The 21,593-nt window shown below is 33.5% G+C and overlaps 1 protein-coding gene across 1 annotated transcript in view; it reads left to right on the forward strand.

Annotated features, from left to right (window-relative positions):
* Nucleotides 1-21,593, forward strand: part of sti (citron rho-interacting kinase sticky) — a 97,483-nt gene that overhangs the window by 70,964 nt on the left and 4,926 nt on the right. The window contains 6 exon segments of the mRNA XM_072532016.1: nt 307-570; nt 2,282-2,379; nt 11,024-11,284; nt 12,266-12,564; nt 12,624-12,797; nt 15,749-15,948. Coding sequence (XP_072388117.1) covers nt 307-570; nt 2,282-2,379; nt 11,024-11,284; nt 12,266-12,564; nt 12,624-12,797; nt 15,749-15,948 — 1,296 coding nt within the window.

Genomic DNA, 21,593 nt, shown 5'->3' on the forward strand with positions numbered 1-21,593 from the left:
TTATTTAGTATGTGTATTGTTACTTTAGTGTTTGTCATATTTAATTGTAAGAATTAAGAATATTTTACATAAACAAATTATTTGCATAATAAAGGAAATATTTCAAATTCCTTGGACCCGATTCCTGGAAGACAGGTGGATGCCACCACATGGTGCTATCCATTTTGCTAGTTTATTTTTCCATTTAATAATTTCATCTTAAGTTATATATTTATTACTTTTTATTGATGAACAAGCTCACATTATTTTTTCTTTTAATCTAGTATATATTAAAGTAAATAAAAAATATTCAAAAACCTTTTTTAGATAGATGAACAAAATCACAAGAAGAAAACTCTGACGGAGGTCATATTCGGTAGTTCAAAGAAAGAAAATCAACCACCTTTATCTCTTTCAATGAACTACAAAGATTTAGAGTACCAGTTGCTAAAAGAACGCCAGAATAACCAGCAACTTAACGAAGAAATATATAAACTGAAAGCTGCTACTATGATTCAGGAATCCAACAAAGTGGCAGATAAAATAAAGACTGAAAGGTCTAAATCGGAAGTTTTGTCTCCAAAAAGCAAGGTGATTTTTTATTATTTTTATTTGTATTCATTTGTTTTGAACTTTTTTTCTGTGAAGCTTAAATTAGAACTGAAAAAACCTTTAGTTAAAGGAAATCCATTACTATATAATTTTGTTTCATTACATTCTGGCTTCTTCAGATGTGGAGGTACAACTTTCTTAAAGTGAATAATAATTAGTTACTACAATTTTTTTAACCTATGAACCAAGAACAGTAAATATGGAAATACCCACAAATTGCAAGTTCTTAAAAATATTTTGAAAGAATAATAAAGCTTCTAGATAGGTAATTTAATTTTGAAACGTAACATAACGAAATCATCTACTATAGTTGAAATATTTTTAAAACCATTTTAAACTAAAAACCAACGTTTAGAATCAATTAAGTCATTAAACTCAAAAAATTTGAGTCCCAACTAATTTCTAGTCATGAGCTAATCAATTCTATTAATTACAAGTATCGCCTCTGAGCGTTTTTGACATATTTTAGTTCCTTATCTTTGTTGAAAAGGGACGTTGTACTTTATTTTAATTCATTTCAGCCTTTAAATTCATTTCCAACTCATTCAAAAATGTAGCAATTTGCACCGAGTCCCTTTCCTCTATATTATCATTAAAATTAATATTTACTGATCATCCACTAGTTCAGAGTATACAAGACATATACCAAGCTCTTCATGCTCGAAAATCTAAAGTCTCACTTATCTGGCTTCCATCGCACATTGGCCTTGTCGGTACCGAAACTGCCTATCGCCATGCTACTTCATCAATTAGCCAAACAACGGTACAACTTAACAAATACCTTAAAGCTAAATTTAAAAAGTCAATCCTAGAATCTTAGCAAACTCATTGGAATAACTGTGATACAGCCCTATGCAGAATTCAACCTAAAATTACCCGGTCAAGTCTTACTAACCTCACTCGTAACGAATCACGCATAATAAGAAGACTACGAATTGGCCATACAAGATTGACACATGGCTACTTAATGTCCACCGATGAACGTCCAACTTGTCAACAGTGCAATTGTGGCTCTTACTGTCATTCATGTATTAACGGACTGCCAACAGTACACCAGCAATGCCCGGAAAAATAACTTGAAGACATCGCTTGCAGATATTTTAAACTAAATAAGTGAATACTCCAAAGTGCTACAGTTCCTAAAGACACTAATGTTTTAATATAATTTAATATCTATTTTGTAATTTCTTATCAGAATAAATCATCTGTACCGTGCCAATGGCCTTAGTTGTCGAGACACTTAAGCTAAATAAAAAAAAAAATCATTTCAGATCGTGAAGTGAAAAAATGATTATTGTTTTAAAGCTAAATAAAAAAAATTCATTTCAGATCGTGAAGTGAAAAAAATGATTATTGTTTTAAAAAGTCTATTCACATTTTCCCAGAAAAGATTAGAACAACCAAGTTACCAAGGTATTACCAAGTTAATTTTGCTTCAGAAAGTGTGAATTTGATTTTAGGTCTCTTTTAAGACAGACAGTACCTTTTAAACAAACGCTATGAAATATTGGAAATAATTTCGAACAGCATTCTTGTTTAAATTCGGCCAACTTTAATAAATGTCGGTCTTTCGGCCGTCAGATTTTGTTCCAGCTATATGTTATGTCTATTGGTATATAATATTAATTGGAATTAATTCTGAGATGAAAAATATTGATATTAAACATTAATGGTTGTTATATGATTTTAGGCAGCGATACAACTACTTGTTAATTCTCCAAGTAAGCAACAAACAGAATTTAACAGGCAAAATTCTCAACGAAGGATGCATCACAATATACCTCACAGGTTTGTTGATTTTTTTGTTTAATTAGTTTTCAACAAATTTTTTCATAATTAATGTAAACTTTATCAGCCATTTAACCCGGTACGCCTTTTCTTAAAATTTTGTTGACAATTGAAGAGTGGTCGAGCTGCCAACGTGCCAAAATTAAAATTTGCCAGAAATAAAAAAAAACTTGAACATCCAAAAAATAAAACAAATATATAACTGTTTATCGAAATTCCACTTTATTAATAAGTACGGAAATAACATATCAAATTTTTGGTGTTAATTCACGAAGGAACTTAGTAATTCACAATAAATGAAGAAAAAATGGAAATGATCTGTGAAATGGAAATTCTAGCATGCCGCGAAGGTCTTTTTTCTTACTTTCGTTTATTTGCTGAATACCAGGAAAGGCTAAGAGCTCCGTTGAGTTTAACTTTTGGACATTCACACCTTTTTTCAATACACGACACTTCTTCCATCCCATTAAGTCACTGAAACTTTTCTTGTACAATACTGTTCCTGGATCTTCTTTCGTCACACGTAACCACGATGCTTGAGTAATGCCAAGTTCGGATGTATCTATAGATTTTGATGATATTTTGTCGAAATCAAAACAAGTATATCTAACACTTTGTAAAGCCTGGAAGGTCTAGCATCAGCAATTACGGCTTTTATATGGTTTACTGCATGAAGTTTGGAACGTTTTGCACGTTTCTCGATAAGAGCAAAATCTCTATTTGAAGATAAAAAGCTATGAAGGGAAGTTAAAAATTTATGATCGATGGTATCAAAATGTCCATTGGTTACTAAGAAAATGTATAAACGTTGTATATGAAAATAAACGTTCGGTTTTTCAATTGCCCTGCACAGTTGTCGCACTGTATTCAAGGCTTGTAGAAGACATGATGCCATTTCTTTCCCACCACGACCCGATTGTCCTTCATGCCAGATGCACATTATCCCATCTGACGTATCTTGTACGTGTATGCCAAAATTGTAGCATGACAATTGACGGCTATAGTACATACTAATATGCGTCAATTTAGGAAGCGAAAATACTTTCTATGGATCCATGATAAAGATACAGGTATCGCTGCCTGGAAGAGTACTGCTCGTACTGTCTTCTTGAATAACATTAAGAGCTTTACCTGTTTTTCTATGATGTAATTCCAACTTAGTTTTAGCTGTTGGATACATTGAGGTCTTTGTCCTTGCTTCTTAAAAAAGGAGATCATAAGTCTTGCACGTGTCAACTATAGGTCTTCTAAAAGGAAGATTCGAAAAAAACCTTCATAAAAACTCTCCTCCAAAATTTGTATGTTGTGGTACAGTCAGGATGTGTTATTTTATAAGCGTTGAATAGCTTATTAACATGAGGTCCGGACTGAAATATTCTTTTTCACTTTTTGATCGACTGTGGTGGCTGTCGTCCCTCGGGTGCTATTGATGTGATCTTTTACCATCTGTCTATCGTGAAGAGTGTACTTAAATTTTTTAACACCTCCTCGTTTATCCTTGAAGGTTGTGTGCCCCTTCTTTTTATACCTAACAAGCGTAGTAATATTTTGCAGACTTATAGCAAATATTTCCAAAAACTTTTTTTTTACAAACTCTTATCACGTTACCTTGCCCATCTGGAACTACGAAAGCTACGGTACACTGTCGTATACTTTCTGATGAATCATCATAACTACCATGGCGGCGACGTTGAACTGATAAAACTTGCAATAGTCCAATGAGATAGCTGCCTTGCTCGTTGAGTTCAAGGCCATGATACAAGTCCAAAAGCTTAATCTCAAGCACGTCCCTACAGCTAAATTTACATTTGCATGTGATCTAAAACAGAACAGTTTCATGATAATATCATATCAACAAAGCCAAAGTACCAATAAAAAGAATTTTAGGTTGTAATATCGAATAGCATTGGTAGCTATTCACAAGTTAGACTATCGTACGGCCTAAAATTTTAAGCGAAATATATATTAAAAATCTCGTACTAATCTCATGTTTTGGAACGGCTTTTCCAGGTTTTTGCAGCTTTACATTTTTGTGTAACATAGGGTTTTCCACTCAATCTAGCGTCACTCTGTTGTTTCCTTATTGATTTCGTATTCTTTTTATCGCCAAACGCACTAGAATCCATTGTATTTACATTAAAACGCAAATACATAAACAATAATCGATACTATTGACAACACGTCAACCTATATACTGGCACTTAGATCAATTAGCAAATTACATGATGCCGGACTTCAGGCGGCTCAATCTTTGGGCTTCGTTTGCAACCACTAGAGTGAAGTTGGCACTTAGATCTCATAGGGGGATATTGTTATAGGAGCATAGATCATATTGATTGAAAAAAAATTAAATTTATGTTTAGGCACTTAGATCACTTAGCTCGGCCACTCTTTAATTATGTAAGCAGCGAAGTTGAAAACATTTTTTTATAAAGCTTGCACAGCATCTATCATTATCCGAGATTAGAATGTCTACATCATTAACAAAAGATACTGGCAGCTATAGGTAACATTCAGTCAAAAATATCGTGCTATCAAGGAAAACCTCTCATTCATATGAATAAATGGAATTTTAAATAAAAATTGAATCAATTGGCTCAATTGAATGGAATATGAATGGTTTCTGAATCCAAATTACCCTAAAACCTTCAGATAGAAGCTACAACACTACATTTTTGATCTTCCTAGTGTATTAAAGTGTGTGCTGATAATGATGTGATGAGCCTTAGACCGTTAGGTAGTAATTTAATTTATAGTAAAGTGCATTTTGTTTCACTACATTAGAATATTAACTTGTTTCTATTATTGAATGATAAGCGAACGTAATTAGAAACAATAGCAACAATACTTTCCCGACTACTAACAAATATAACAATGATTGATTTGAACGATATGTGAATGGACCGGCATAAATCCTAACGAAACGATAATATATAAAGACCTAATAACAAATGGACCTTATACCAAATTAACAAAGGATCCTACGAAGACTTTGGAAAACTGGATAAATAGAATTTTATTTATGTTTAAAGATTCTTTAACATATTATGAAATAAAATTAATTACACCTCATTACAGTAAGACCAGTTTTATGGAGTACCGAAAATTCATAAAGCGAATACACCACTTAGATCTATTTGTTGTACCATGAATTCTCCTTGTAGTGAACTGTAAAAAATTTTATTAAATATTCAACGATTTGCAAATAATAATGACACATTTATAAAGAATATAACATTTTTTAAATAAATTATCAAATATTGAATTTAATTGAATATTTTAGTAAGTTTTGACCTAAGTAGTTTATTTACAATTATGCCATTAGATAAGACTTTAAAAATAATCAAAACAAAATTAGAGAATGATGATACATTGGCAACTAGAACAAGACTAAAGGTATCAGCTATAATGGAGTTACTGACATTATGTACTGATACTAACTATTTTTAACTAAATAATGAATTTTATCGAAAAAATTTTGGACTAGCGGCGGGCTCTGCCTTATCTCCATTATTAGCGAATATATTTATGGAAGATTTCGAAACAAATATCATTTCTAAATAAAATTTAAAGTCCATAGTATGGTGGAGATATGTAAATGATGTATTCTCAATATGGCCTCATGGATCAGAGTTGTTAGACACATTCCTAAATAATATAAAGTATAAACAAAAGACAATAACATTTACCATGGAAAAGGAATATATTAACACACTACCTTTTCTCGATGTTTAATCTCAAAGAAGGATACTGGATATGAGACTTGTAACGAAATTATTTTGCCTACCTCAGGGTCAGAATATGGGGTAGAAAATTGGGGACAGAAACTATGGGGGCGAAGATAAGGCAAGCAAAACAATCGTTACTTGTGCGAACGGCACTCAGGGGGTTGTTGGAGAGCTGGGGTCGTGGATAAGTGAATGGCAAGGGGGTTGAGATTGGGGTAACTACCAAAATATGAAAACAAAGGGTTACTTGCATAAATCTCCTGGACAAATGGGCAAAAAAAGACAAGAAGAAATACCTCTAGCTATTTAAAAGGGACGCCGCTTCGAGAAAACTTCCTGTTGGAGGAAAGAAAGTTTCTTCCTTCCTAAAAAGTAAACATACAAAAAGGTTAGGAGATTTTCTAAAATAAAAACAAAAATGGATCAGAGAAACAAATCAAAACGTTTATTTTTGTCTCAACAAACAGTTATCAAGACATAAATGGCATAAAAAATATACTATATAAATAGTTGCCAAATACAGAATAAAAAAACTTACATGTGTCCGTTTACAAACTCCGTTTACAAAGGGGTTGGAGATACTACAAAAACTTACAAATATTACCGCACAGAGATTAACCTTTTTTTAAAACAAACAAAACAAATAAATATCGAAACAAATGAAGCTAGCTGTCATATGTTAGCATTGAATTAAAAAAAAAAAACAATTAAAATGACAACTAAGTTAAACCATAAAATTTACAATTTATTAATTATTACAAAATCCTTTTAAATTTTAACGAAAGCAATTATTAATAATTATCAAAAATAATATCTGTCTTTACTTTAAAATTAATATGTTACATGTTACCTTGATTTCACTGTTTAGCACTTAACTTTTAAAAAAACTTGTTAACATCTATGGGACTCTATCTGGACATATTCTCCAACAGGGACAAAGCAAACCATTTCCATACTCAGGGACGAACAATCAAGAGATGTAGAATTATTTTCTGTGGAGGAAGCAAGCTGACAACGGGGACATCCTATATAATAATTTTCCAAATTTCTTCAGTGCCGGTTCACAAATCTTATGGTGATTACTATGTTCTAAACTGCCATATTGCAGAGAGTATTATCACCTTAACCGGTCTTAAGACAACACAAAAAAAATCTTTCTACTCTGGCATCTCTTGCTTCACTCCATTGTAGTACGTCTGCTCTGCTTGGGGCTTAAAAATGTCGACTCTATAATGCCTTACATTTTACACATTTCAACGCAAAATAAATTTCCCTTTACGTCTCACAGCTAGTTTTTGCCTACAAACTTAAAACAAACAATCTACCCTTTTTTTGACCTCGTTCTTAGCAACGAACCAACAAAAAAACTTCTTGATTATTTACTTTTAAATTGGTTAACTGGAAATTTTTTACCTCACAATACATACAGAGAATAGGTGAATATTAATGTAAATAAAGACAAAAAAATATTCTCAGTTAATACGTCTTAGAAAAACCATATACCTGACTTGCAATATTATATTAGGGGACTCGAAACAACTTTTAAATATTCCAGTTTATTGCGTTTTAACGACGAAAGACAAAAACAGCTGAATAACAAAATTTGATATTTAGAATCTCAACTTAAAATGCCATAATATATTGATCGTTTTAAAATTCATTTGCAAACAGAAAAACGAAAATATTCCACCAAATTTAAAACGCTACAGACTGCAGTGTATAAAAAACCAACAGATACTAACAGATATCGAAATATCAAATCAAATTACAACATCAAAGTTAAAAAAGGAGTCATTAAATCCTGATACGATGGAGCCAAAATTTCTTATTCTAACGAAAATTCGTTCTTAGAAGAAAAACATTTGTTAACATCTGTTTTATTAAAAAATGATTATCCTTTGTCTTTTATAAATCACAGGCTCCTATGACATTCACAGGAAATAATACGAAGATAATCATATAATATAAATAACAATACCACACATAAAAGGATTATCGGAAAAACAATAGGAAATAAACTCTACATTTCAACAACATTCCAAACAAGAAACACATTGAGATCTATTTTATCTCAAACTAAACCTAACAATGAACAATAAAGAACAAAGAATTGTATTTATATTTTTATTTAGGTAAAACATCAGAAGTATTAAATATTGGAATAAATGTACATCAATCTTATATTAAAAATAGAGAATTTGATAGTCCTGAGAGAAACAGATGGTAAAAAGAGAAAAATCAAAGACTAATTATGTTAAATGAACAATGTTCATTTGTTAAATGACAAATGTAAGAACAAATACTTGCCATGTCGGGATAGTATCATGAGGTTTTCTCCTGTTTTTTTCCTTATGATTTACTATGGGGCCACTAAAGAATAATTTTACTTTCATCATTCTGACAGATATTCTTAAGTTAAAGTTGATTTTATATAATCGAATGAACTATCTTACAATAAAGTCTTCCAAGGAACGCAACTCACAAATATTAGCAATATCATTTTAAAGTCATCTACTTCAAAATGTATAATATATGTCTTAATTGTCAATATGAACGAGTCCAATGAAATTAAATTATTAGAAGAATTTTTTACCAACTAACAAAAACAAAATTTGTTTAATTTATTATTAATTTTAAAGTAAAATTGTAGCTTATTCCAAAAAAAAATAGTAAATTGCATTAAGATGCCACAAGAAAACAGCTTCAGAACAATATTAAGAAACAGTAACAATGCCTCCTATTTTAGTAAGTCTTATTGTAGGGACAAAGAGTAATTATTAGCTAGGTTTTACATTTGATGACCTTCTTTGAAGAGAGAAATTGGAAATTTAAACAAGAAATTTGTTTCTGTGCAGAACATGCAGATAGGTCTCCTAAGGTTCCTTTCCAAGGCTGGAGTATTTCTGAAAATTTTTGATCACGTGTAAATATAGATTTTGTCGAAACATGTCGATCTTGTCAATTCATTACAATACCTGGTCAATTCATTCATACTGTTATGTATTTCAGAAGTATTTTTCTGTTAACACCCGACACCGTTGTTGATAGACATGTCTTGTAACCTTCAGGCAAAAGAATTTGGTATACAAACGTTCAAGGCCAAGTCGCTAAAGTCGGAGAGAGTGGGCGTGGTTCTTTCAACCATGTAGAAGCTGTGTATTACCTTTAAAATTAAAATGTAATTGGGCAATGTAAAATTAAAATGTAATTGGGCACCATTCCTTTGATTTATTCTCGAAAGAAAACAAGTCAAAAAGAAAAATTGTAAAGAAGATATTAAGACAAAACTATCCTTTTATTATTTCTTTGTAATGAACAAAACATTATTAAAAGATTCTACGTTAAAAAGTTACGTCATTCCAGAAAGATATTAAAATACCAATTTGTGTTTACAGTATTCAATTACCAGTATTATAGAAGTGTTTATACAAAACTAAAATTAAAGTCGTATCCTAAGAAAACAAACATATAATATCATGGCATTAGATTATGAATGAGCATTATATGAAAATAAAATTATACTTTATCCAAAATTTCGAAATGCGTTCACATAAAAATACAATTATTTATTATGTAGAATATCTATTATAATTAAAAGATCAATAATAGAGCACTTCACTGTTATTTAGTTCGCAAATATTCCTCACTTGTTCAAAAACAAAATATAGAAATCGGTACAACCTGATTTTTATCCAACTGCTGGTGGTTCTGAAGAAAGGATATAATTTATTTCTTTTTGCCCTCGAAGTAGTTGGCTGAACGAAAACATGAGTCCTTTTAATAGGAGCATACCGTACACCATAAAGAGATAAATAAACATATCTTAGCAACATTCAGGGTTCCCAGGTAAGGGTATAAAAAAAAATAAATATTTATTTGAAAATATATAAAAGAAAAGCAATTTTTCGGCTTATTCCTTTAAGAGACCGCTTAAACAAAATAACGTCTTGACTGTTTGACGTTCCAGGAGATAAAAGATGGGTGACAAAGAATTTCGCTCGGGAATCGAGACGAATTAACGAACGCTCTCATCTATCGGATATGTTAGGAATTACGGTAGGGTCCTTGAGGTAATTAAAAGCACTCGGCGGATAGATGTCGTGAACAAATTTTGAAATATTTACTCGAAATTATAATGAATTTTTTGAAAATTTTGAAACGATTACAGTCTAATTACAATATCTCCTTAACAGGCTTCTCTTAAGAAAGCAACAACACCTTACTAATAAGAGACAAGCTGAACCAGATTTTTGAAACAGAACATTCAAAATGTACAAACATCTTCAATGATTCATCTAGATCAGCTATTAGCATTAACTGCGTATTTGTTACCCCAATATCAATATATAACTGTAAACTATCACCTAGTTCAAATATTTGTAAAGCTGAATTGTTTACACTTTGCTGTGTGCTTGAAGATACAAAATCTTCAAATATTCCAAAACAATTCTTCTTACTGATCCTCTTAGTTCTTTTCTTGTAATACAGCGTCTATATCCTAACCATTCCATCAAATAACTAATAAAACAGAGCTACATATTATTTAAGAAAATAACGTCACTCTTAATTCCTATGGATCTCATTCCATAATGGCATTCGTGGCAATGAAGGGGTGGATAGAGGAGGCGCGTGACGCAGTGCTAATAATCGTCTTACATAAAAGATTTTAACTTGCCTACGTTTAGGAAACACCAGGATCACACACTCGTACCTACATACTCTCCAGTAGAGAACGTGACTGTTGCGATCTGTGTTACGCCTGAGATAAAATAAATCAAATAAATATCTTTAATATAACATTTAGCCATAATCTGTATATTATAGTCCATTGTTATATATTGTACTATGTAAATTGTCATCATCCCCACTAGCCGTACCAAATAATCCATTAAGTATTTTTTAAATTTTCTTTTTAGGTTTGAATCTAAATTTAGCAGATCATCGACCAAATGTTCCGGATGCTCAGAACCTATTTCACTCGGACGTACTGCAGCAGTTTGTTCTGAATGTACTATCCATGTTCATATGGAATGTAAATCAGACGTTCGAAATACTTGTGGCCTGCCCGCTGTTTATGCTAAACATTATAAAGAAAGCCTACCAACCAGTGAAGAAAAAGTTGAAATTAATAATTCTAAGGAAGATGTTAATATCGAGGGATGGATTAAAGTACCTGGGTAAGTTATAGTAGATTACAGAAAACAATAAAATAAAGAGATTTTTAGCTTAAACAATTTAAACGATAATTCAATAAAAAACATGTACATCGCTAAATAGTTTTTTGATATTTAAATTGCATGGGATGGTGGAGAATGACATGGGGGAGTAGGAAGTATTAAGACAATAGTGTGTTGAAAAAACGAAAAGTGCATCCAAGAGTTAATGAAATCTATGGGAACCGATTGATTAGGACAGCAGCGTGGCATAAAATAACCGATGGTGCGATATGTAGAAAACCAAAAACAATAATGGGTTTTAGAATCTCATTTGAAACGTCAACAATTTGTCAAAAATCAGTAGAGTGGCAAATCTTTTCCACTCGACCCATATTGCACAATGTTAAGTTATGTATATGATGTATTCTATAATAGGATACAAGTTAAAAAATGTAGAATCTACTTTATATAAAACCCTTTGCAGATAACAAAAATTTATAATACCGAATTCTTAAAAATACTTTAGAAATCTAAGGACCTGTGTATCTTTTCTGTTTTAACGTATCTTCTAATCCGAGTATAAATATTACAAAAAATTCTAATAGGATATGGTACCATGCAGAGGAAACTCTAATAATTAGTATATAAAGGATGTGCAAAATATTACTTGTTGATGCACTACTATAAAAAGTAGAAGAATAGGAGTATATTTAGAAGAATACATTCATAGATGAATTATAGAGATCGTTGTTTAGAGGAATGTTCATTAGATGGATGCATAAATAGAGTAGTGGTTTAATCTTAACTATAGATGGACGTTTCAAAGATGGATGGATGAATGTATAAGTAACCCATTTGTTAGACGGTTGCATGAAAAATTTATTAAAAATGTCTACGTTTTTTGAGTAAATGGTGGGATAGTGGGAGTTACAAAGAGGGAATGAAGCATATGGAGAGGGAGGAGAGGTCTTAAACTTTTTTTTTTAACTTATTCTTTTTTAGGAAGGTTAACACGTGGGAAAAGCGATATGCTGTTCTAACAGACAAAGCTATAAAAATTTTCTCAACTTCACCAAAGGAAAAATCGGCAGTTCTTCTTGAAAGTTTTGAACTTAAACCTAGTAACACTCACGGAAAAGTCATTTCAGAACCTCTGTCCACAGAAATCGGAATACCAATAGCGAACAGCGACATACTTTTCGTATTAAAAGTAGAAGTTACTCCGGATACTACGTGCTGGCCTCCAAAATCATTTGTCTTCCTTACTCTCTCAGCACAAGATAAGGATAAATGGTTCTTAGGTAAATAATTGAATCTGGAAAGATATGACATTACAATAAAATTTAATTTTATGTTTTAGCTTTACAAAAAATATACTACGATGATTTAGATAAGCCTAAATCTGAGAGGGTCTTGGTAATGCCGGAAGATATAGAAGTCTCGTGCATTGTAGAATTAACAGAAAATATTAAAGTACTCGGAACAGCGAGTGGTCTTTATTCTTATTATGATAACCACCTTCTGTATATTGCAGGTAAGTTTTATATCAACTTGGGTTCTTTTTGTTTTCTCCAATTTTATTGAGTTTTAATTTGCATACAACGTGCGATCTCGTATCGCGTAAGGAAATGCTGTTTAAGATTGAAGAAAGTCTTTAATCAGACTTTAATCTAATTTATTGTTTTTATTTATTATTAAAGGTTCTATTTATAACACTTACAAATTTATTAAAGTCTTTATTACTAATTTATTTTACACTAATAATTATATAATTTATCTACATTTATTATAATACGTGCGTTGCATTTTAAAAACTCGACGCGATGTTCAAAAACTAACTAACTCTTTTCAGCAGAGTTCCTTCTTTAAATATAAAGTGCCGTTAGTTCCGGAATCCCGGCGATGAATCGATGACCTTCCATCCAAAGAACGGGATTCCATCCAATAGACGAGAAGGTGAATCAAGGTCTTTCGGCGAATTTACTAGAATTCTGTCGACGGCTGGAACTGGTTTTAGCGTAGGGGTCCCTTGGATATTGCCTACTAAAAATACTTATTAGAAAAATATGTTTTCAGTTTTGAGTCATATGACACGTCATTATCTATCGTAACAGTACGTTTTTTAAATTGCAGTCATAAGCCGCTCGTTTATGAAAAGTATTGGACATTTTTATTCATAACTTGTTTGTCTTTCAATATTTCATCGTTTTGACATAATATTTAATAAATTTCGATTTTTTTATAAGAAAAATTACGCTCGTATTCGAAGTCCCTATGACTTCGATTTAGAAATGTTGATTCGTATTTTTCATGTATCAATGCATTTCCGATTAGTAACAAATGCATTTGTAATTGTGAAAGATGGCCATGGAAAATAAACAATCATTTTTTTATTAAAAAAATCTAAAGAAGTTTTGAAAGACAAAAAAGTTATTAATAAAAATGTCACAATACCTTTCCCAAACGAGCCGCTTGTGACTGCACTTAAAAAAATGGCGCATGACACTAAGGGAGTGCCGACAGAAGTGAATACTTCTTATAGCGCGTCATTACTATACAGGTATGGAAAAAAATATCTGACGATGGGGCAGGCTTTAACACAACACAACGAACTGAGAAAAAATATTGTATAGACTTGTATGTACTAGAGAATAACATGTAACCACATGTCTGTGATAGACCCATAAGCACTATGGGTAGTATTGTCTGTACATTGTTGCCGAAAGAAAGTCTTTTTTTTGTTGGTCTGGGAAAATATTTCAACGATGTCATTACAAGATTTAAAAGCAAGTTTATATCTTAGATTAAATCAACAAATTCTTTAATCTCAATTCGTAAAAAATAACATAAATTCTTAACGGTATAAATTAAAACAATTTATTCTAAAAAATAACAATAATATAATTTTAATTAAAACTATGTTGAATTAAATTTTCAACCACGTTCAGCCAAGCTGTAGCCCAACCTATTGTATAATTGCCTTTGGGTGTTCGATAACATTTCGGGTGTTATGCTTTGAAAGGCCTGAATGATTTTTTGACGCAATTTGTCTAAATTTCCGGCACGTTCATGCTCATATCGGTAAATTTGTTGCTTCACATAACCCTATACGAAAAAGTCCAAAGGTGCAAGATCAGGTGAGCGAGGTGGCATTTTTATGGTATCTTTTGTACTAATAACTCTATATGGAAACGTAATGTTTAAAAAATGTAACACCTCCCGTCCATTGTGAGCTGCACAACTATTTTGCTGCAAAAAAATTTCACCCATATTAATAGGTAATTCTCGAACTGCTGCTATTATGTGATTTCTCAGGGGATCTAGGTATTTACGACGACATAAAGTGCCCACAATGAAAAAAGGCCAATTACGTTGTTACCTAAAATACCAGCTCAGACGTTGACTTTTTGACGGGATTGTGTTTTTTTGAGGAACACTTATGTGCCAATTTTCTGTAGAGTACCCTACGGTAACAGATGGATTGTGATGACCAGTTAAAGAAAAAGAAGACTCATCTGTAAACAATATTTTTTTCATGAAATCTTCGTCACGATTAGTGCGTTCCATTATGTCCTCACAAAACACCATCCGTCGTTCATAACCAGCAGTGAAAATTTCCCGAGTTTTTTGGAATTTGTAGCAATGGTACTTGTTTCTTTGTAAAATATTTCGTACAGTTCTAGCACGAATACCAGGTCGTTAGAGTCGCTACAGCCGTTACTGTCAGTTTTATTTTTTCACTCCTCTGTGCGATCCACCGCCGTTCACCACGTCGTCCGAGCCCGCGATAAGAAAGCTATGCTTCCAAAAAACGGGATGTGCACTCCTGGAGGGACCAAGGTGGGAAAACATAGCTTTCTTATCGTCTACGCACAGAGCGATGGTTTTTAATTTATTTTATTTTATAAAAATATTTTAAAATCCAAATTAGCCAAATCGATCCAGTCGTTCTCGAGTTGTTATAAAAAAGTTTTAAAAAGGTAAAACTCGCCGGGTCAGCTAGTTATATACAAAATCTACAGAAATACATATTTTGCGTATTAATATTTGTTTTTGTAATTACTATTTAAATTGGAATAAGCCACAATTAAAGGTTAAAGTACGTTTATTGATGTTTCAATTTCCATTTCATGTAATCGAATGAACTATCTTATAAGTAAAGTCGTCCCAGGAGCGCAACTCAACAATATTGATAATATCATTTTAAAGTCGTCTACTTTAAAATGTATAATTTATTTCTGAATTGTCAATATAGATGAGTCAGATAAAATTAAATTGTTTGATCAATTTTTCACTAAGTAACAAAAAAACAAAATTTGTTTAATTTACTAATGTTTGTATTTTGAGAACGATTTCCGAAGTGGAAATTGAAACGCCAATAAACGTACTTTAACCTTTAATTGTGGCTTATTCCCATTTAAATAGTAATTACTTTAAAATTCCACAAGAAAATAGCTTCAGAACAATATTTGTTTTTGTTTTTAGGTCTAAAAAGTATTCATCAAATATGCGTAATGTCCACGACAAATAAAGTTTTGATGATTGTTGAAGAAAATAGAAGTGTGATATGTTGTGATTTGAATCATTTGATCAATCTTACCCAATGTTATTCCCAGTCTACTAAACCAAAATTAAAATTTGAAGAGGTTGATGTATTGAATTTAAGCGGCTTTCACATTTTACAGGTAAGTTACGCTAGATTTGAGTGCTGACAGAAGTGACTACTTCTGATTGCGCGTTATGACTATATGTGGGTTAATGAAATTTTATGTCTGCTTATTACTGAATTGTTAATATTTTTTTAATATCACACGCTTTTAGTAATTTTCAAAATTTGTTAAATATAATAATAGACTTTATTCATCAATTACATTTTCATTATTATCTTGAATTTTGTATGTTATCGGACACCTTCACCTACCAGATGTTTTTAGAATAGATATGGAATAGTCAGTTTTTATTTATAATAACTCGTTCTGTCCCATCGATGTTTTGCGAAAAAACGCCACCAAGACCCACGTTGCTAGCATCAGTGTTGACTATGAGACTTGCCTTGAAATGTGGTGATGACAGTATTGGTGCAGTAGTGAGAGAGTCTTTTAGTCTATCAAAAGCTTTTTGGCACAGGAACTGGCCAGTTCTTAATGGTTTTTTCCCTCAGGATCGGTGCTCATTCCCTCAGATGAAATCACATGTCCAAGTTGCTTTTGGAATAACTGACATTTCTTGGGATTCAATTTTAGACTCGTACTTCTTAATTCTTTGAAAACACTGGTAAGCTTGTGGAGATGTTCGTCAAAAGTTTGGCTATAAACGATTACGTCGTCCAAGTAGATGAGACAAATCTTCCAATTTAATTCACTCAACACTGTCTCCCTTAAATATTCAAAGGTGGCTGGGGCATTACAAAGATCAAAGAGCAGGACATTGCGTTGCCATAGACCTTGGCCAGTTGAAAAAGCTGTCGTGGCTTTGTCTGCTGGATCCATTTCCACTTGCCAATATCCACTTTTGAAATCTAACGTTGAAAGCCATTTCGCTCCAGTCACAGCATCCAAGGTGCCATCAATACGGGGCAATGGATAACTATCCTTGACCGTATCATAATTTAATCTCCTGTAATCCACACATAATCTAGTAGAGTCATCCTTCTTTTTCACCAAGACAATTGGAGAACTACATGGACTTTGTGATGGTTCTATTACACCTTGTTCTGCAGTTCCTTTAATATTGTTTCAATTTCTTCTCGTTTTGCAAACGAGATTCTTCTAGGAGCTTGTTTGAGTGGAGCAGCATTTCCAGTGTTTATTCGATGTTGGGTTACCTTCGTTCGCCCGTAATCGTTGGATGTCAAGGAGAAATCATCTTCAGAAGTTTTGCAGCAGTTTGTAAAGTTTGTCCTTCTGATTTTTGTCGAGATGTTTACCAGACTTCTGGTATAGGAGTTGAAGCGGTGCTGTTACTTTTGAAGCCATCGGTGATTTTTGTGGTTGCACAATACAATTTCTGATACTAGTGCCACCTTTGAGAGTTTCCATTGAAATTCCTTTCTTTAATCGAACATCGTAATGGTTGAGATTCTTTATTCGGGCAGGGAACGAGTTACCGTGCATTCTAACTAGACTTCTTGTTGGAAAGATGCCTGTAGGGAGTTGATGGATAGCTGGTTCGAAGATTTTCAGAATACTAGTCGCTAGGTCTGGTTCTGGTTTTGCAACAGCAGGTAATATGATCTCGGATCGGGCTGGTAATAGAACATCCTCTTCAACATAGATGCGGCATATTATTTCACTATATTCTGTTGGCATCAACACCACATCTTTATCTTCAATTTGAAGAACATTTGCTTTTAAATCCAAGTTAACGTTATGATGAAGCAAGAAGTCTAGACCAACAATGACATCATCCATGATACCAGCTCCGTGCTGCAACTCCACGTCGGTATAACCATGGATAGGAGTTATTCTTCCGGTTCTCGTTATTAAAGTATAACTTCTCTCGCATCGATGAATGTTGTGTTGAGTTGAAACTCTAACTACTAGGGCATTTTAGGAGTCAACCAGCTGTTGCCCCTTACGGCTGGTTACTGTTCATTTTCCTGAGGTACTGTATACTTTTTTTTTAACCTGCTTTAAATCACCCCCAAGCTTCGGCTGTCCTCCACCATAGGGTGACACCTAAGGCTAGTTTGAGTGAGAATGGGGGCAAGCATCATCCTCCCTCAGTCCTAACCATAGGCCGTGCCGCGTGGACTAAACACTGCAGGGACTTCGCAGGCCACCTGGAACTGTCTATGCAGATATACTTGTGGTGACCTGCGCCGTCAATTCTCTCCCTTTCACTCACTGCACAACTCTAGTTGCCCCCTATGTCACATCCTTTCACTCAATCCTTGCCAACCAACACAGACTAGATAGCCAACACCCTCTCCTCTCTCTCATTAGCGGCGAGAACTGCTCGAACAAAACCGTTTCCCGTTGTCCACCCCGTGACGCTCATCATCATTTCACTTAACATTTCATTCACATTCACGATCATTCTACCAAATCCCGCATTCATCCTCACTCTTTCCGTTACCCATCTAGGACAATGGAACAGAGTGTGCGTCACAGTGTCCACCTCTCGGCAATAAAGACACCGATCGTCAGCCGCTTTCCCGAACCTCCTGAGTAATGTCCCGAAACATCCATGGCCTCTGAGCACCTGCGTAAGGAAGTATCCCCCACGCCGATGCCCACATTCCACCCACCGTCGGATATCCGAGATCAGCGACTTCGTCCACTGTGCCACATCCTCCATCCCTTCCCACTCCCTTCACTACACTCTTAGAGGTACCGTATACTGACGATGACCTAGTTCTCAACACTGCCAACATCTAAGTGTGGTTGGACGACTGTTACGTCTTCTATTTTCTAATCGCTTGAGGAAACCTTTAAGTCTTGTTAGAACTTCATCAAATTTTTCATTATCGTTGGTGGCCTGAACCTGGCGAATTCTTATGTATATATATATATATATATATATATATATATATATATATATATATATATATATATATATATAATCATCATCATTCTCAGCATCTTCTACCGATTATGGTGTAGCCTCCCTTACATATTCATTCTTCATATATGCCCACGATTGTCTAAAATTCGCTTTTCTGTGCCATGTTGTCAAGTTCATTTTTGGAATATATTTTCTAGAGTTGCAGTGAAGAGCTTTGGTGATATTGCGTCTCCTTGTCGGACGCCTCTGGTAGTGGGAAATTCTGGAGTGTTTTCATAAATTTTTACCTTAGCTTTTGCTTGTCTGTCTCTATGTACGGTTTATCAATGCCTTGGTTGCTCAAAGCTTCTATTACTGCCTTGGGATATGTAGAATCGAAAGTCTTCTCGAAATCTATGAAGGTTAATGCTAGCGGTATTTCATATTCTTTAGCTCTACTCATTAGTTATCGAAGTGTATGAATATGATCTATGGTACTGAAGCCACGTCTGAAGCCAGCTTGTTCTCTCGGCTGTGCATCATCTAATGCGTTTGTTAATGTGTTGATGATCTTTGTGAATATTTTGTATACGATTGGTAGTAGACTTATAGGCCTGTAGTTTTTGATATCCTCTTTGCTACCTTTCTTATGAATGAGAATTATGTTTGCTGTATTCCAGTGGTCTGGTATGCATCTCCATCTTAGGCAGTTTGTAAATATGCCTGCTAAGATTTTTCAGGTTTTATTGCCAGCGTATTTAAGCAGTTCCACTGTTATACCATCTATTCCAGCTGCTTTACCGCTTTTCATTTTAGTAATTGTTGATTCTACTTCTTCCGGAAGAACTTCTGGTACATCTTCTTGGTTACTGATTACTTCTTCAAGTGTGTGAGGGGCTGTGTATAGTTCGCTCTAATATTTAGTCACGAGTTGTATTATTTCATTTCTGTCGGTAATTCTGGTGTTTTCGTTTGTTAGAGCAACGATTTACTTCTTCCCAATGATTAATGCTTTTCTTGTTTTCTTACAGTTTTTCCTGTTTTCGATTGCATTTTCTACCAGTCTTTCATTGTATTTTCTTATGTCTTCCTTAATACTTTTCCTTATTGTCTTAAAAAGTTCTGTGTATTGTATTCTCTGTATGTTGCTACTTACTTTCGTTTCCCTTCTTTGTATTAGTATTATTCTAGTTTTATCAGACAGTTTACTATGTTCATTTTGTTGTTAAGGGGCCTTCGATTTCTTTGGCACTATCAAGGATGATTTCCATTAATTGAGAGCTGTCGATTTGGTTATGTAATCTTTCATCAATGGTCCTTTGGTAGTGATCTGAGTTTTCTTTTACTTTTAGATTGTTAATATTTACACCGGTTACTCTTCGTTTTGTGATTAATTTTATTCTTTCTAGGTGCAGATCTAGAACAATTTTTGTTCTGATTAGTCTATGGTCATATAGTCTATATACAGTGTGTAAAAGCCAAATGGAATAAATTCATTATTTAGGTTACTGTACATATTTATAAAAAATCCCGAAACACGTCAAATTTAAATTATAACGTGACATTCTTTAACGTGAAAATGCAACCCCTACCTTCAACCCCCTTAGAATGAGAGGTACAACCCCCCATTTTTAAAATAGGAAGTATAGGCTTGTGATATATCGTTTGAAAGGTCTTTTCATTCTCCATTCAAAAATGTTGTCGCTTTCAAGTTTATTAAGATTAATTAAGATAAAATGAATTAAAATCATGTGGTTACCGAAATTCGCTACAATACAATCAAAAACTAAAATGTAATGCAAAACGTAATAAAATGTAGAACACGAAAAAGAACTATGAATGTTAATGAAGTAGATGTTCAAAATGTTCACCGCGAACGTCTTGGCAACATCCTAATCTCAAATAAAACTGTCTTCTAACATTATTTAACGTAACAGGCGTGATCGACCTAATCGCAAGCGTTATTCGTTCTTTTAAGTCATTTAAATCAGGTTTAGTTTTGTACACATGGCTCTTCACATATCCCCATAAAAAGAAATCTAATAATGTAAGATCAGGTGATCGCGCTGGCCATTCAATCGATCCTCGCCTCCCTATCCACCGATTGGGAAATATTGTATCGAGGTACTGCCGGACATTAAATTGGTAATGTGGTGGTGCTCCATCCTGCTGAAACCATATCGTATTCGCTGGAACTTGAGAGTTTCCTGGATCAGGATATAAATTTGCCAACGTTGGAATGACATCATTTTGAAGTAGTGCCAAATAATTGTTGCCATTCAAGTTGCCCTCAATAAAAGGGACCAATGATATTGTTTCCTACAATCCCTGCCCAAACATTAACCTTTTGAGGGTACTGAGTGTGTTCTTCTCTCATCCAGTGAGGATTTTCCGTGGCCCAGTAGCGGCAATTTTGCCGATTAGCATGACCGTTAAGTGAAAAAGTACACTCATCAGAAAACATAACGTCTTCTAATTGGATAATATTGTTATCCAACATGTCCATCATTTGCTCACAAAAAAAAGTTCTCCTATCAAAATCGTCTTTCATGAGCTCCTGAGTAGGTATCATCTTATAGGGATGCAATTTATTTTCTTTTAATATGTTTACTATCGATGTATGGCTAGCATTGAATGTAGTGGATGCCTGTCTACTCGATGTATGTGGATTTTCCTGAAACTCAAGCAATACATCTAATTTGAGTTCATCACTCAGTGCATTGGCAGCTGCTTTTTTTATCTGCCTTACATGCCCAAACTGCTTCTCTATTTTACTTATTGTTCCTTGGGATATAGGCGGTAAATTAGGAAATTTCTCATGAAATAGGCGAGGTACTTCCTGTTG

This window comes from Diabrotica undecimpunctata, chromosome 5 (genome assembly GCF_040954645.1).
Source record: "Diabrotica undecimpunctata isolate CICGRU chromosome 5, icDiaUnde3, whole genome shotgun sequence".
NCBI lineage: Eukaryota > Metazoa > Arthropoda > Insecta > Coleoptera > Chrysomelidae > Diabrotica > Diabrotica undecimpunctata.